The sequence below is a fragment of the Perca fluviatilis genome, chromosome 1 (assembly GCF_010015445.1).
Source record: "Perca fluviatilis chromosome 1, GENO_Pfluv_1.0, whole genome shotgun sequence".
In the NCBI taxonomy this organism is placed as follows: Eukaryota; Metazoa; Chordata; class Actinopteri; order Perciformes; family Percidae; genus Perca; species Perca fluviatilis.
In genome coordinates, this window is record NC_053112.1 from 26,286,248 (window position 1) to 26,303,124 (window position 16,877).

The following is a 16,877-nucleotide window of genomic DNA, read 5'->3' on the forward strand; positions in this document are numbered from 1 at the left end:
GTGTGTGTGTGTGTGTGTGTGTGTGTGTGTGTGTGTGTGTGTGTGTGTGTGTGTGTGTGAGAGGGGGTGATATAGACCTCAGCCTAAGAGAAAAGAGCAGCTTGTTTGTCAATTAAAAGACGTGATAAAGCATGAAATGGGCTGCCAACGCCACTCGGGACGAGGGAGTGAGAGAGAGAGGGAAGAAGAGTGTGTGTTTGCATATATCTTGGCGTGCACTTCATGTGTGTGTGTATGTGTTGGGGGAGGTCTGTCACTCTCCTCTGTGGAGATTAATTAGCATGGGCTGTCTAATGAAAAGGCAGCATCGTTAGCGCTAGTGTAGCACGGCGGGAGAGACGAAGGAAGGAGGAAGGAGGAGGGACAGGGAACAGAGAAGTTCCAGGGGAGACGCTGGCAGACAGGATGGGAGTTAAGTTTAATTCTTGCTCATGTGTTGGCGTGGAAAGCTATACGTTTTATTGTAGAGGTTTACTTTGATCCACAGAAGAGAGGAAAGATGCTGATGAAAGAGCACCAGAAACATTCTTGGGTCGCCTAGCAAGATGACGAAACCACCTTTTTTGTGTGTTTCTGCGCGTGTTTGCGTGTGACGGTGTGCTTTAACGGGTGGAGGATTGTGACCCAGGTCTAATTGAAGTATTTAAACCATTTAAGCACTGGGAACAGAAGGTCGTTACAGATCCAAACTGGCATGGGGGTTAGGGGCTTGCACAGACACAAACACCCCCTAACACACATACACAGGGCTCCTTCTGTTTAAGACAGCCTCATTTTATTCATGATGCTGCTTATGACCCTGAACTCCCGTGTGTGTGTGTGTGTGTGTGTGTGTGTGTGTGTGTGTGTGTGTGTGTGTGTGTGTGTGTGTGTGTGTGTGTGTGTGTGTGTGTGTGTGTGTGTGTGTGTGTGTGTGTGTGTGTGTGTGTGTGTGTGTGTGTGTGTGTGTGTTTTGCTTTGGGAGATGTGACTCTGTCACCTTCCGCTGGGCTCAGCCAGGTGTGAAAAGGCATTCTGTCAGACCTCCCTGCTACCGGGTCCATTTATCCTTCGTGTGTGTGTGTGTGCTGGGTCCGTTTATCTTCTGTGAGTCTATGTGTTGTCTGCCTGCACCTGGCCCTCAACTAACAAACTCCTCCAAACCACACAGTATAGACCACAAAGCCCCAGGGTATTTACTGAGAAAGTAAGATACTGACACACATGGGCACACAAATACCCCACCCACACACACACACACTCTCTCTCTCTCTCTCTCTCTCTCTCTCTCTCTCTCTCTCTCTCTCTCTCTCTCTCTCTCTCTCCTCTACAAATATATATAGAGTAGTAAATGGGGTAAAAAGCTATCCACACAACATTTTCATCTTGTCTGTGTCATATGGTTTTGACACATTTTTAGCAGTAATACCACAAAAAGATTTGCTTGGAAGAACAGGTTTACTTCAACTCTTTCTCAGTCTCTCTTTCACTCACCCACTCAAACGCCTACACCCTGGTCTTACTTGCTTTTGCATACAGCTTTACAGCGTGGGGTCCTTTTCCTGCAGACCTCATCTGCCTACCTCCTTACATCTTTGTTTTCTTATCTTTCTCTATAAGTACTGTACATGCAAACTATAATTTACCCCAAAATACCCTGCCATTGGTATGATGTTTAATGCATTCTAGCTGGGTTTTTTTGGGGTGGAAATGTGTAATTTATGTTTTGATGTATATATTTTTTACCAGCCAACCTTATGTTGTTAGCGTTTTCATCATTTCCAAGAATGCCTTTCATCAAGCCCAAAAGAACAGGTGTGAACTTGCGACTTTAAGTCTAACATGGGTGTTAGACTTGCTAGTGCAAAATGGAGACTGTAGAGAGAAGTCATGGCTCATGCCAGAAGACTATATTAATTGTTGGTGTTTAGCTCAAAATGTTTGTATCTTCCTAAACACTATTGAAACAGCATTGAGAATGTGAGAGTGATATCATGTTGACTACATTAAACCAATCAATAACGGGTATACAAAAATACTCAGAAATGTAGCTTAGTGCTGCATCCAACAATTATTTTCATTATTGATGAATCTGTCAATAATGGAAATTCTCAATAAATCGTTTTTGCCTATAACATGTCAGAACTTTGTGAAAAATGCCCACCTCAAGTTTCCAATGTCCAAGGTGACATCTTCACATTGGTTTTGTTGTCCAACAAGCAGTCCTTAGTCCAAAGGTATTCAATTTACAATTAAATAAAACTGAGAAAATCAGGAAATTCTGAGGCTGAAACCATAACATTTGTCATTTCTGCTTGACAAAAAACTTTAAACAATTAATAGATTATAAAAAAACAGTTTTTTTATTCATTCATTTTATTCATTGCCACACAGTGTATTTGAACAAGCGGTGGTGTTTTTGGGAGAGATTTTTGACGAAGGATGTAAAAGCAAAGAGAACCACTTTTATCCTTACCAGCAGGCAACAACACAGTAAAAACAGAAAGAAGACGAGGACAGAGGGAGAGAAACAGAAATGGGAAGACAAGAAAGGAGGAGTACAGTGAAGTGGTAATCGATGGATGGAGAACGGTCAGTAAAGGCAGTGCAAGTTGAGCGGCCTGCTGTCCATACACTGGCTGCATTAATGCATGTTAAGCTCATTCATAAATGCGTGAATTTAATCATACAACACACAAGTCACAGTGACTTTTTCCTCCTGTTAGTGTTGTCAGGACCTTGCTGCGCTGGGTTAAGACCAGAGCACCACCTTATGGCTGCTGCAGGAAGTGTAGGCTCTCTCTGTAATCAGCAAGGCTATTTGAAGTTAGAATTGACCTCCTTTTCATTTTTAAAACTCAAAAGTCAAATCCTAATCAATAATTAACTGTGCCTTTTTGCTATATTTCTGCCAGCCGAATGTGGTGTATCAGAGTGGGAAAGGGGTCAATGTGACATTAGATTCATCATAATTCACCTACATGGGAAAATTGTACTCTGTATGGACCAGAGAGAGAGAGGGAAAGACAGCTGGAGAGGGGGAGAGAGGTGTGTTGTAAGATATTCACAAGGTTGGGAGGAGAGAGAGGGAGAGAAACGACCAGGGGGGAGTGTATAAAAATGGGTGAAAGAGACAGGAGAGTAAATCTGAGCACACAGCAGCTGATTGGTACAGGTATATCCATGTGTGAGCATTGATTGGCCTCTCTTTAGATACTAGTGGTGACACCTGTATGTGTGTGTGTTTATTGATCGGTACCTCTGCCTACGGTGGTGTGTGTGCATCGAGCGGATTCTCTCCTCAAGGTGTGTGTGTGTTTTCCTCAGGGATGGGGGTGTGTGTGTGTGTGTCAGTGACTCTTGGGGAGCCGGTGAAAAAGAGTCTGTGACCTTTTTGTTCACCACAGAAATTAATCCTTTTTCTTGCCGCTTCCTAACTTCATGACCCTTTCTCCCGAAGTTTCACTGCCATTGCGTATGCTTGTTTTATTCATACATGTTTGCTTTGTTAGCCCAAAGGTTAGGCATTTTGCTGAAGATCATCTTTTTGTTTTTGGAAAAAGAATAATAATATTTCTATAAGACAGAGAATTAAAATGACTTTTTAACAAAGTTGGCCTCTTAAGTTTGTCCATGTCAAATTAAAGCTCATACTGGGCTTCCAAATATTTGTTCTAATATTTGTTGTAATTCAGAAAGCTCATTTCTTTTTCTTCCACTTTGTTGGTTGAACTAGATAATTGGTCATAGATATAACACTTGCAAAATAGTCATTAAGTATCACAACTTAGTTCAAAATACTTTGCCTTGTCAATTCGGTGTGCAACAACCTTAGCATACTCATCCTGTGGTTTAACATTTACAGTCCTCAGATAATGAAACTTGAAAATAGGTTTAAAAGCTTAAAGACACATTTGTTCAAACCCCATTTAATTTTACTTCATGTTTTTTTTAAATATTGAAGTTGTGTTTTATATGTTAAAATTATGTACTTCAATCATATTGTGTACTTATTAGAGTTAGGAATTGGTTGTTCTATTGCTTCAATGAGGTGGGAATATAGAGCAATTGGATTCATTTTTAGTCTGAGACGAATATTTATTTTATTGTGGGATTAAGTTACATATAAGGAACTAGAAACAAACCTTGTAGTCACAGACATGATGTTAGTCATTAAATGTAGTTGCTAAATGTTCAAGCTGAAGCTAAAAGTGTTCAAGAATGAAAGTGTTTTACACTGTTTTATTGTGTTAAATACAAGTTAAGAAATATGACACAGTGCATCTTTTCCACCCGTCTCACTTCAGCAGTTGAAATTGGCCACAGGTGAAGTTGTTGTAGGACCTTCTCAGCATGCAGTGTTAGAGCGCCCTTTAGTGGTCAAACAGAGACCTGCACCGGTGAAGAGAGGAAGTTCTGGATCTGATTTACTCCCTTGTGGAGTTTATTTGTTTTGCAGTTTGTTATGAACATTATTATTCCAATGATATCAAAAAAGAAGACTGCAGTTAATCAAAGAACAAAATAGACAACAAACGCCACATGCTATATAGACAGAAATAAGTGAATTGACTAAATTACACAATGCATGTAGCAGGGACGGGGAATGTGAATTAAACATGTGTATTTGTAGTCACAATATGATAGACATATTGTTGGAGAGATAAATACAAAAATCAGCAACATTGTTATAAAACTCCCATATCAATGTTTGTCATGAAGGCAGTCTACAGATAACTCTGTGTTGAGACACACACACTCCACCCATTTTTTCTGACAAAACCTCACATAATAGTTGAACCTCACAGATGACCAATAATTCAAAGAGTAATGAGCAATACCACTCTTAACCCTTCTGTTCTTTCTGCTGAACTTGAAATGGCAGGTTTAATTTTCTACCTTAATTTCACTTTTCGTTCTGTCCTTCCCTCTGTCTGGCTGACCTCTTCTTTTTTTTCCCCATTCCTCTTACAAGAATGGGCTCAATTCAAACAGTGCTCTGTAAAAATCCTTTAAATCCACATCTATTCAGTGAGCTGTTTTTGCTGTCTCATCATTGTACAGTACAGCCTCTCCAGTCTTCTCACCTCCGCCATGTCAAAAGGCTCTCGACTCTTTATTCTCCCTCAGACTGAGACACTGACAGCACAGGAGGCAGGGGAGGGTACATTTGTAAAAGGAAATGTTTTTTGTATTCAGTCTAGTTCCATTAGCAACGAGCAGCCATCAGGGCAAAAAAAGGTCCTGCAGGTTTTGAGTCATTTGGGTGGTACAGTTCATGAAGGAGAAGTGTAGTGCAGAGCATGGCACTTCATGACAGTTAATTGGTACTTGCACACAGAACGGAGAACTAAATAAAATAAAAGCAAATAAACTAGAGATGAAACTATTAGTTTTAACTATCGGCAACAATTTTAATGCTCAATTAAAAAAGAAAAAAAGAAATCAAGCATAAATGGCAAATATTTGCTGGCACCAGCTTCTTAAATGTGTTTTTCTGACATTTAATGGACCAAAAGATTATTTCCTTGACTGATTAATTAATCAATGAAATCATTATAATAAACCATTTTTTTGTAAAAATGTAACAAACTGCAGCAATGATAAAAATAGTATATATAGAATAGTATAGTATAGTATTAAAGAAAAAAAGAGGTTAAAAAAATAAATAGAAAAATAATAAAATCCACAGTCTTCCTTTATTTGCTTCAGTGGTTAGTTTTGGGACAGGTGTCTTCACACATATTACTGAATGTACATGCAAAACCATAGGAATGTATACACACATGCACACACACTCACTCTCTCACACACACACACACACACACGCACGCACGCGCGCGCACACACACAGGTGCAGTGTTATCAGAGGTCTTGCAGGCTTTGCAGGTCTTTGTGCCTTTCCGCTTAACTGGATTGTGTGTATTTGTGTGTGTGTATTTGTGTGTGTGTGTATTTGTGTTGTTGGCTTAGATATAAAATCAGGGTTTAACATCCTGACCAGGGCATAAGGATCCATCTGTATATAGTATGTCTAAATCCATGTCTCTCATGTACATATGTGTTGTCTCTGTCTAATTGTTAGGGATAAAGTGAATACCATAGTCCCACTATCACACTGGCAACAAAAAAAGAAGCCTCTGAACTCAGCAGTGAGTGCTAAGAATTGAACCAATCAATCAAATAACTTAGACCTAGATTTGTATAGATTAGCGTGTATCCTCTGTTTTCCAGCTTCCACAGTGTGACCAGATTACCTCCAGTCGCTTCCCCAAAAGGGGTGTTTTCCTCCATAGGTGGCAACCCACTGCTGTTCATCCCTGCATCACATTATCATTACATTCCAGGAGCATTTTCTCTCTGAAGAGAAAATCAGGACTCCTACTGATTGTCTTCAGACTGATTGACTGACTGACGGGAGGAGATAGGAAGAGCCTCTGGGAATTACACTGTGTGTGTGAGTCCTCGCAGGGCGCGGGGTTAGGGCTTCGGTCTGAGTCTTTGTGAACTGGCAGACACAAAGGGACCAGGAATCGCATCTGGTTATTTTGAGGGACCCCCCCCCCCCTCCCCCCGAAATGCAAATCTGGAGGAGGAAATGGAAGTGGATAGGGCACACACTCAGAAGAAAGAAATCAATCACTAAACAGGTGCTGACGTGGAACCCACAGGGCAGGAGGAAAGAGAGGCAGACCGAGAACCACCTGGAGAAGAACCACAGAACAGGATATGAAGAAAGAAGGGCTGACGTGGCAACATCTGGAGCGGAGGGCCCAAGATCGGAGAGGATGGAAGTGCTTCCTCGATGGCCTATGTTCCTATGGGAATTTAAAGGCCTAACCCTCCTCTCCCTCCTCCATAGACTCCCTAACTGCGCACATGCACACCTCCACCTTGAAAAGTCTCCTAAAAACAATTTATTTTCTCGTTCCTTTTCATGAGTAAGAGTGAACACTATAATCAAATTCTTTACAAGTTTGGACATTGCACAGTTAAAATTCCCAAATTAAGTAAACATGGATTGATGGTTCTGTAGTTAATTATTTGTGTTGTCCTTGAAAAGATGTTCACCTTATAGCCATTTCACAACTGTCTAATTAACCCTACCTGTTAACCTAATCTGTACATAATGGCATGTTGCACACACCACAAGGGTCATTTTGGTGGTTGTTTTGGTATGAGCCCAGTAGTCTTGTGTTGTATTGTGAGGCTGTTTTCTATGATAAAGCATGCAGAGTCGGTCCCCTGTGGGTCCAGTAACATATGCAAACCTCTCCCCATTGCTGCAATAACATATGCAAAACAGCGCCACTGGCCAGGCTCCCACCACACACACACACACACACACACACACACACACACACACACACACACACACACACACACACACACACACACACACACACACACACACACAGACACAAGCCTGTTTGCTTCTCGGATTGTGTTTGATAACTGTGTGTGTGTTCCTTCAGATTGTAGTCTGTAACAGTCAAAGCTTTGTGTTGGCCAAAGGATTATCACAGCTTTGCCACCAGCAGCTAAGGCAAGGAGCTGAGGAGAGCTGGGCTTAGAGAGACACAGTGTATGTGTCAGGACAAGTGTGTGTGTGTGCGTGTGCGTGTGTGTGCGCGTGCGCCCCCCCCCGTCCGTGTGCATGCATGAGAGGCTACGGATGGCTGGTTGTCTGTGTCCACCCAGCGAAGCCCTTAGGACCTTCTCAAACACCCTCCTATACACACTCACACACATCAGTCAGTCCTCTTCCAGCTTCAGTCCCCTTTCTGTCTGACTGGCAAAGTGTCTCTGAACAGCTCCAGAAGCTCTTCATGTCATATCAGCTGAAAGTGGATCAGACTCAGATCTCTCCTGCTGTCTCTGCACTCAGGGGGCCGCTATTTAAAAAGACGTTTTTAATGCAGCCTCCCATGCTGGGAATTGTCTGTCAAGCAAGTTTATGAATAGAGAGGTTAGCTTCTTTTTGGAAAGCAGGAAATATATAGATGTAAGCGCTATGATTTGGATATGGTTTCTTAAACAGCATACACATCATTGAAAAACATACACAAAAAAGAAAGAAAATCCACAAAAATATAAAAAGAAATACAAATAATTGTAAAGAATGTAACAAAGAGAAGGTGCTATGTATAAATTAAAGCATTACTCAGGATAATAACACTAAAAGTTAATATAACAATAATTTCCCTAGTAGTTCCTGCTTGCCCCATTTACAAAGGGACACAAATTTAAACTTAATGACTTTCCAAAAGTCCTAATGGTAACAAATTAGCTTTTTAAGTAAGTGCATGTATTATGTATTTGCATATGTAAGTAATATTACTTTCACTTACATAATTATAGTATTTGTTTTTCCTTTTTTTATTTATTATATTCATAGTGTTGCTCTTGTTTGTACACACAAAAAGTGACAGAAGCTTCTGTCACTTTTTTTGTGTACAAACAAGTGCAACACTATGAATTCCTTCCAGGAAAGACTGTCTGAAGTGGCATCCTATAACAGAATCAGCAGGTGATGACGTATAACCTTTCAAAGCTCCTTTATTGGGTCAACAACTGTTAAAATCAACTGCTGTAAATATACAGTAAATTAATGCATGGTTTTGCAACAGCAGAGCCTGTTTCTCTTCTCAGCTTTAATTAGAAACTGATTTCGGTGGATATTTAAGGAGAAACAATTGCCTTGTTTTTCCATTTTGAAAATCCGTATCAGCAGGAACAGTTCATATGGATATATGACCCAAACAAATGCTTGTTGAGCAGCACTACCATCATAGTTCAGACTCAACCACAATTAGGGGATTAGATTTGTCAGCCTAGTTTGCTTTTCATTTTGATCCCAAAATGTTACATCTGGCTTTTACAAATAACACACAACTAATATTAGGTTAGTGCCAAGAGAGTCGAAGCTAAACCTCAAAGATTAAGCGTATTTTAAAAACCATCTAGAAATATGCCTGTGTCATATTGACTTTCACTGCACAGCCAGACTCTAGGACTCTTCTCCAAACCCCTCACAAAGAAAGAGAAAGACACCAAACTGATATGATCCCACGGGCCCTCACCCTGTTAGCAATTTAGATGCCCCGATACAAAGCACGGGATGAAAACGGGAGAGCAGGAAGAAGAGAGGGATGAGGGTTTATCCAGTTAATTAATATTGTATGAAGCAGACAACTCCTCACACGCATAGACGCACATTCATGCCAGTTTTTCAGACAACTATCACAGGTTGATGGGAGAAAAGGAAGGGGATTTCATTTCTTTTTCTTTTTTTTCCCCCTCTCTCATGCTTTCATTCACTCTGTATATGTGCTGGATCAGAGTATGTGGAGATAACACAAGCCCAAGGTCAGGGAGGGAGAGACAGAGGGAGACCTGCAGCCAATTTACATGAAAGATGAATGGAAAGAGGGGCAGGAAGGGTGGAGGTTGGGGGGGGAGACTCTGATCTCCTTAGGGCGCACATGTGTGTGTTTGTTTGTGCTTGTGTGTATGTGTGTGCGCTCGCTCACTCACAAGAGGTCTGTGATCTCCTGGCCTTTGTGATGGAGATGGGCCCGGCCGGCCTGACCCGATAATGACGCGACGCTCTAATAACATTCATCCTTTCTGCCGCAAAACTACTCATGCGTAAAAGAGAGGGGGGAGGAGGGGGGGAACAAGTGTGAGGGGTAGATGTGGGGATGGAGGGGTGTGTACGGAGGAGAGAGGGACGCAGGAGGAAGAGAGAGGAGAAGAAAAGGAGGGGAGGTTAGCTAAGCTATGTTTAAGAAATGACATGGGGCAGAAATCATTTATAATCTCGGAATCAGGGTTGAGAGAGGAAGGAGGGGGCACCTTAGATGAGTCTGAAGCTATGTGTGTGTGTGTGTGTGTGTGTGTGTGTGTGTGTGTGTGTGTGTGTGTGTGTGTGTGTGTGTGTGTGTGTGTGTGTGTGTGTGTGTGTGTGTGTGTGTGTGTGTGTTTAGAGAATGGCGTAGGAGTGTGTGTGTGTAACATTAGCAGTAAATGCACTGTGCCTGTGTCTCCACTCTCTCTCTTTATCAGTGTATATTTGCTGTGAGCGCTGGAGCGTGGAAGGCTTTCAGAACACTGGTCCATAGGGGACGGGAATCCTGTGTCCAACACGCACACACACACACACACACACACACACACACAGTTTGTGTGACGGTTACTTATCATACAGGGTCATTACAGGCCTCTAACTATAGCCTCAGTAATCACTGGTTTATATCAGCACCCAATATTCACCGTACAATACACAGCAGCTCATATCAATAGAGAGCATGGGAATGAGAAGAGGGAGAATGGGAGACAAACGGAAGATTGAACAACCAAGTTTTTTATAGAGACAAAAATATTTTGTTTTCTTGTAACAAGCTAATTTAATTTTCTCTGTCTGTACTTAGACAAAGGAAGGTCCTCCTGTAAAGCAGCAACGAAAAGAACACCGGAGTCGAAACCATCCCTCCTGCTACAACTGCTCCAGGAAAGGACACTATGGCCATGTGAGTAACTTACCAGGTCTTGTTTTTTATTTAACTGCCTTTAACTTCATGTGTAGGTATTTAACATGCTTTTATATTCAGGTCTCAAAGCCAAAATAAAGGAATCAATTTTTCCTATCAAGTTTTCATTTTCCTATGCACGTCTTCCAAGTGTGCTTAAGTTAAACTCCTACAATAATGTTTCCAAAATCAGCATCGTGGTGGCTTAAGGGTTTAAACACAAAGAAATCGCAAAGTCCCCTGTTAGAGTTTAGCAGGCTACCTTTATTGCATGCTGTTCCTCCTCTCTTTCTTCCCCAATTTCTTGTTCTGTCTACCATATCACCACCATTTAAAAAAAAAATTAAAAAAAAGAAAGGCAAATATTGGCCAACCGAACGTGTGTGTGTGTGTGTGTGTACACATGTACATGCTGTCATGCATTTGTGTGTTTTCCTCAGGCGTGTAAACTGCAGAGGATGTTCAATGGGACGTATCCCAGCACCCCATTGATTAACCACTATGACACTGTAAAGGACATCAAATGCAGACAAGAGTGGATAATGTCGAAGGTTAAAGGTAAGTCACTCACAGAAATACGCAGACACAAACATCTGTACTTCTTTGTTATGACTGCACTTATCACTTCTCTCTTATATGTGGCCTTTAAGCACTATAAAAAGCTTTATTCTTTACTTAAGTAAAAGTACCAATACATTAATGTAAACTTACTTAAAACTGCTGCATTTAAATTTTGTCAGCACAATGAACTTGAAGTATCCAAAGTAAAAGTACTCGTTCTTCAGTAAGTGACATATTTAGCATTCTACGGTTTAGCTGGTTGAGGTGGAGGAAGATACCGTTTGGTATTGTAGTCCAGTCTTGAGATGATTAATGGGAGAGAAAAGAAGAAAAAACAAAGCTCTGCTGCACAAATTGCATTGTATTGATTTCTTTTTTACTCTTCTCTTTGCTTTTTTTTTATGAACTATTAGTTATGTGTACCTCTTTGGGCCTCAAACAGTTATTTTAATGAAACCATGTGAGAAGTTTGGAGGGGATGTGTCTCTTTGGTGAAACTGCTAACAACTCATAGACATCTGAAACATGACAAACAGCCCCAACACACACTGCTTCTTTTTAAGAGGTCCAAAGACAGATAGGTTTGAAACCACTGGTTGTATCTTTAACAATGCATTGTATTTTATAAAATGATCATATGTTTTATGTAAAATCTATATCTGAAAAGTAACCGCTATCAGATAAATGTGCAGTAAAAAGTACAATGTTTCCAACTGAAATGTAGTGGAATAGAAGTATAAAGTAGCATAGTACAGTGCTGAGTGAATGTATTTAGTTACTTTCCACCTTAGGGATCTAACAGTACACAAAAGTCAAATGTTGATACAGAATATGCTATGGCTTTGGCTTGATAGGGTTTCAGTAAAGTGGGAAAACAAAAGATTAGATTGTCTTTCTTTTATTTTGAAAATTAACTAAGCATTGCCTTGTGTGCCACAATTCTTACAGTTGAATTCCCTCAAACGATTGTATATGGTCAATAAGTAATTGTAACGGATAAACAAAAAATAAAACATATGGTAGTGATCCTCCAATTGAATTACAACATAGCAGAGCTCCAGCACTTTCAGAAAAAACTAAAACCCTGTGTTCTCCATGACTGACACACTTGCACTTTTTTTTGCGAAATTGAATAGATATAACATTATCTGACTTGGGTTGTATATCGTCATAGCTTTTTTTCAAACCTGACTTTTCATGACAGAAAAAAAGACCACATTAGTAATTCATGCCTTTTGTTTCTGTTTTCCCCAGAACTGAAGAAAAATGGCTTTTTACCTGCCTGTTCTCAGACCCCTCTCACTCCAGGACCGCCAAAGAAGAAACAGAAAATCAGCCATCACAAAAGTAACCCCCGGCCTTACCATACACCTCACCAAAGCCCAAACAAGCCTACCCCCAAATCCAGCCATATCTTTTTTAATGACGATGACTTTGGGTCCGCAGCACCCAAAACGAATAAGAACAATAAGCACAAACAACAGAAAGGCACTAGCAATGTGAAACCGTGGAAACCCAAGAGACCAGTGCCCACCTCGAAAGACCCTCACCCACCAACTAAACTCATTTTGGATGAAGCAGATGACTTTCCCAGAGGTGGGGGCAAAGGAGAGGATATAGTGAAGAAGAGGAATAGGTTGAAGAAAACGAAGCAAGTTCCTTTAGCGCAACCAGAAGGACACAGAAAGAGCAGACCAGACCGTCTCTGTTGGACTGTAACCGGAGAGATGCAGGGGTCCGCGTCAAAGCAAGAGAAAGGAAAGAGGAAAAAGAGAAATCGAGCCCAGAAGAGCGCTGACAAAAAGGATGCCGCACAGATGTACCCAACAGATGAGAACCTGTTTATCATCAAACAGAAGAAGAAACGCAACAGATATAAGGAGTCTGTTTGAGGTGTAGGAGTCAGGGTCTGCCGGGGCAGTGATCTTCATGACCAGTACATATAGTACATATAGTATGTCCTTTGGGGACATTTGGGGACCTGTCAGACATTCTGTTGACTCAGGTGCTTTATGAGGTGCACAGGCCTTTTTTTTAACGGAAGACGTTTTGCCATGTCACAGAAGGAAAAGCACAGGTGTAAATAATAAAATGAATGATGGCTGAATTGATCTGCTTCAGTTTGAGGGTCCTGGTAATGTGCATGCTGACTCAGTCAGGGTTTACTGGGACACTTGAATAGAACAAAGCCATTGTTCGGTTCACAATTTTTGAAGTCTGTCTTAAAGGTATAATATGCAGTATTTTACAAAAAATGTATAGACTTATACAAAAATAATCCCTCTCAAACATCACTTGTGATTCACTAGACATTTGTGGCAACCCTGCCCTCTGCCTGTTTTGTTTTGTTTTCCTTTTTTTTTCCGTGTGCGGGACGTTTATAGGCGTCAGCTAAGAGCCTTTGGGCCCCACGTGAATGTGGAACAGCCAGTAACCTCGGCATCTCATACCGACGCAAAAGTTTAACCAACACAGACACAAACAGGATAAAACTCTGCATTCACACAAAATCCGTCAATGTGGTACCTTCGCGCAGAGGAGTGGGTGTGTTTATTTGTGCTCCAGAACGTTACAGCCGTGAAACAATCAGAAATAACGTTTTATTCCTCTGATTCACTGTTTTGTTCGACGCTCCCTCTTCATTCACTCTCTAGCTCGCTTGACCACCTCTCTCTCTCTCTCTCTCTCTCTCTCACAATCTGGCTCGTTGAGCTGGGGCCAACTTTGAACAGTGTGTATTTACAAACAGTAAGCGATACCTCCTACATGTTATACCTTCAAATCAATAGTCAGGTGTCCATGTGAACATTAGAATCGTTTTTTTCTCGCTGTAATATTTCCTCCGGTTCACACTGAGATCCTTTCCTAATACACTCTGTTTAAGTGATGAGCAAATTCACAGTCTTCGTTTTGTATAAGTGTTTATAACTAATATGGGGCTTCAGCAGTCTGAGTTAGACAAGTCAAGTGGATATCTTTCAAAAATCTTTCTATTTAGTACAAAATCCCCTCTTTTTGTTACAATCTCTCCACTGCAGCTAACCAGTGAAACGCTGGCCAGGAAAACAACAGGAGGGGATTTTGTACCGATAAGAGCGTAACATTGGAAGATATCCACTTGATTTGTCTAACTCAGACAAAAAACGATACAAACCTACATTGGAAACGCTTTTGATTATAACAAGCAAATTTGTTTTAATGTTCATATGGGCAACTAACTATCGTTTTAAGACAACAACAAAAAAGTGAAGTTATCCGGTATTAATTAGCTCCACCTGTACTTTTCCTAAAATGATCAAAATGGCTGCTGTCTCCTGTGGTCAGTGTGAGAATTATAGCTCCTATTCAAACAGTGGCATCATTTTCACAATGAAGTCACTGTTAATATATATGGAGATAGACAATTAAGAACCCAGTTAAGAGTTCAGTTCAGTCTGTTCACATTAGTTTCTGCACATGGCAAAATTTGAATTGAAAACAGACTTTGCTCTGTGAATCATTTCATAGTGCCTCTGCTCTGAACACATATTCTTAAAGTTGTTGCTGCTGTTTGCAGTTGGAACCAAAGGATGATGGATTTTTAAAAAATACTTTTGAAAATGGTTCTCTTTTATTTAGAACTGAAGATATGCCTTTTTTCTATAACACTCATTAATTCGTTCATCATCATCTAAATATTTTAACATACTGTAAATACCTCTATTACACATCATGTTTGATTCAATTCTGCAGATTCTCACCAGTTCTTTTGTGATCTGCATCATGGACATGCAGCCCTGACAGTATTAACTTTTAACCCTTCCTATTTAAATTCAGTTGTACATGGTCTTATTTGTTATGGTTTTAACATGATGAAACCTTATTAACATAACATGAAAGATTATGAGACGGTTCCATGATAACACCTAGCTACCTGAAGCACTTGGAAAATTACAACTTGAATCTGCTCTGTCTGACTAAGTTCTGTGATTAAGGAAGAGAAATTCGTTGCATTAGTTTTGTGCTTCATCTAAGGCCTGTTTACACTGGTCCATTCAGTAACTGTTGCATAATTATTCACATTGCATTTATGATGTAATTTATGATGATACATTAAAATAATTTGGTTCCAGTCCCTAATGTCTCTTTTTTCTTTTTTTTCTACCAGATTGTCAAAAGGTATTGGAATGTCAGTCATTGTATCATTAGTAGGCTCCACAAAGATTTTGTAGCATTATTAACAGTCACTGCTTTCAGTTTCCTAACGAGAACTGAGAAGAAAGACAAGGTGATCCGTCCACAAGTGAGCCATCCTGTTGATGTAAATAACTTCATAAATACAGTGCCTTGCGAAAGTATTCGGCCCCCTTGAACTTTTCGACCTTTTGCCACATTTCAGGCTTTAAATATAAAGATATAAAACTGTAATTTTTTGTGAAGAATCAACAACAAGTGGGACACAATCATGAAGTGGAACGAAATTTATTGGATATTTCAAACCTTTATAACAAATAAAAAACAGAAAAATTGGGCGTGCAAAATTATTCAGCCCCTTTACTTTCAGTGCAGCAAACTCTCTCCAGAACTTCAGTGAGGATCTCTGAATGATCCAATGTTGACCTAAATGACTAATGATGATAAATAGAATCCACCTGTGTGTAATCAAGTCTCCGTATAAATGAACCTGCTCTGTGATAGTCTCAGAGGTCCGTTTAAAGCGCAGAGAGCATCATGAAGAACAAGGAACACACCAGGCAGGTCCAAGATACTGTTGTGGAGAAGTTTAAAGCCAAATTTGGATACAAAAAGATTTCCCAAGCTTTAAACATCCCAAGGAGCACTGTGCAAGCGATAATATTGAAATGGAAGGAGTATCAGACCACTGCAAATCTACGAAGACCCGGCCGTCCCTCTAAACTTTCAGCTCATACAAGGAGAAGACTGATCAGAGATGCAGCCAAGAGGCCCATGATCACTCTGGATGAACTGCAGAGATCTACAGCTGAGGTGAGAGACTCTGTCCATAGGACAACAATCAGTCGTATACTGCACAAATCTGGCCTTTATGGAAGAATGGCCAGAAGAAAGCCATTTCTTAAAGATATCCAAAAAAGTGTTGTTTAAAGTTTGCCACAAGCCACCTGGGAGACCCACCAAACATGTGGAAGAAGGTGCTCTGGTCAGATGAAACCAAAATCGAACTTTTGGCAACAATGCAAAACGTTCGTTTGGCGTGAAAAGCAACACAGCTCATCACCCTGAACACACCATCCGCACTGTCAAACATGGTGGTGGCAGCATCATGGTTTGGGCCTGCTTTTCTTCAGCAGGGACAGGGAAGATGGTTAAAATTGATGGGAAGATGGATGGAGCCAAATACAGGACCATTCTGGAAGAAAACCTGATGGAGTCTGCAAAAGACCTGAGACTGGGACGGAGATTTGTCTTCCAACAAGACAATGATCCAAAACATAAAGCAAAATCTACAATGGAATGGTTCACAAATAAACATATCCAGGTGTTAGAATGGCCAAGTCAAAGTCCAGACCTGAATTCAATTGAGAATCTGTGGCAAGAACTGAAAACTGCTGTTCACAAACGCTCTCCATCCAACCTCACTGAGCTCGAGCTGTTTTGCAAGGAGGAATGGGCAAAAATGTCAGTCTCTCAATGTGCAAAACTGATAGAGACATACCCCAAGCGACTTACAGCTGTAATCGCAGCAAAAGGTGGCGCTACAAAGTATTAACTTAAGGGGGCTGAATAATTTTGCACGCCCAATTTTTCAGTTTTTTATTTGTTAAAAAGGTTTGAAATATCCAATAA

General features: G+C 40.6%; 1 protein-coding gene across 1 annotated transcript in view; it reads left to right on the forward strand.

The window, feature by feature from the left end:
- The window catches only part of zcchc7 (zinc finger, CCHC domain containing 7), a 54,751-nt gene extending 39,565 nt beyond the window's left edge, over positions 1–15,186 (forward strand). The window contains exons 8-10 of the mRNA XM_039798154.1: positions 10,413–10,511; positions 10,952–11,069; positions 12,327–15,186. Of these exons, the coding sequence (XP_039654088.1) occupies positions 10,413–10,511; positions 10,952–11,069; positions 12,327–12,964 (855 nt within the window). The 3' untranslated portion in view covers positions 12,965–15,186. The remainder of the gene's footprint in view (positions 1–10,412; positions 10,512–10,951; positions 11,070–12,326) is intronic.
- Positions 15,187–16,877: the final 1,691 nt, after the last annotated feature.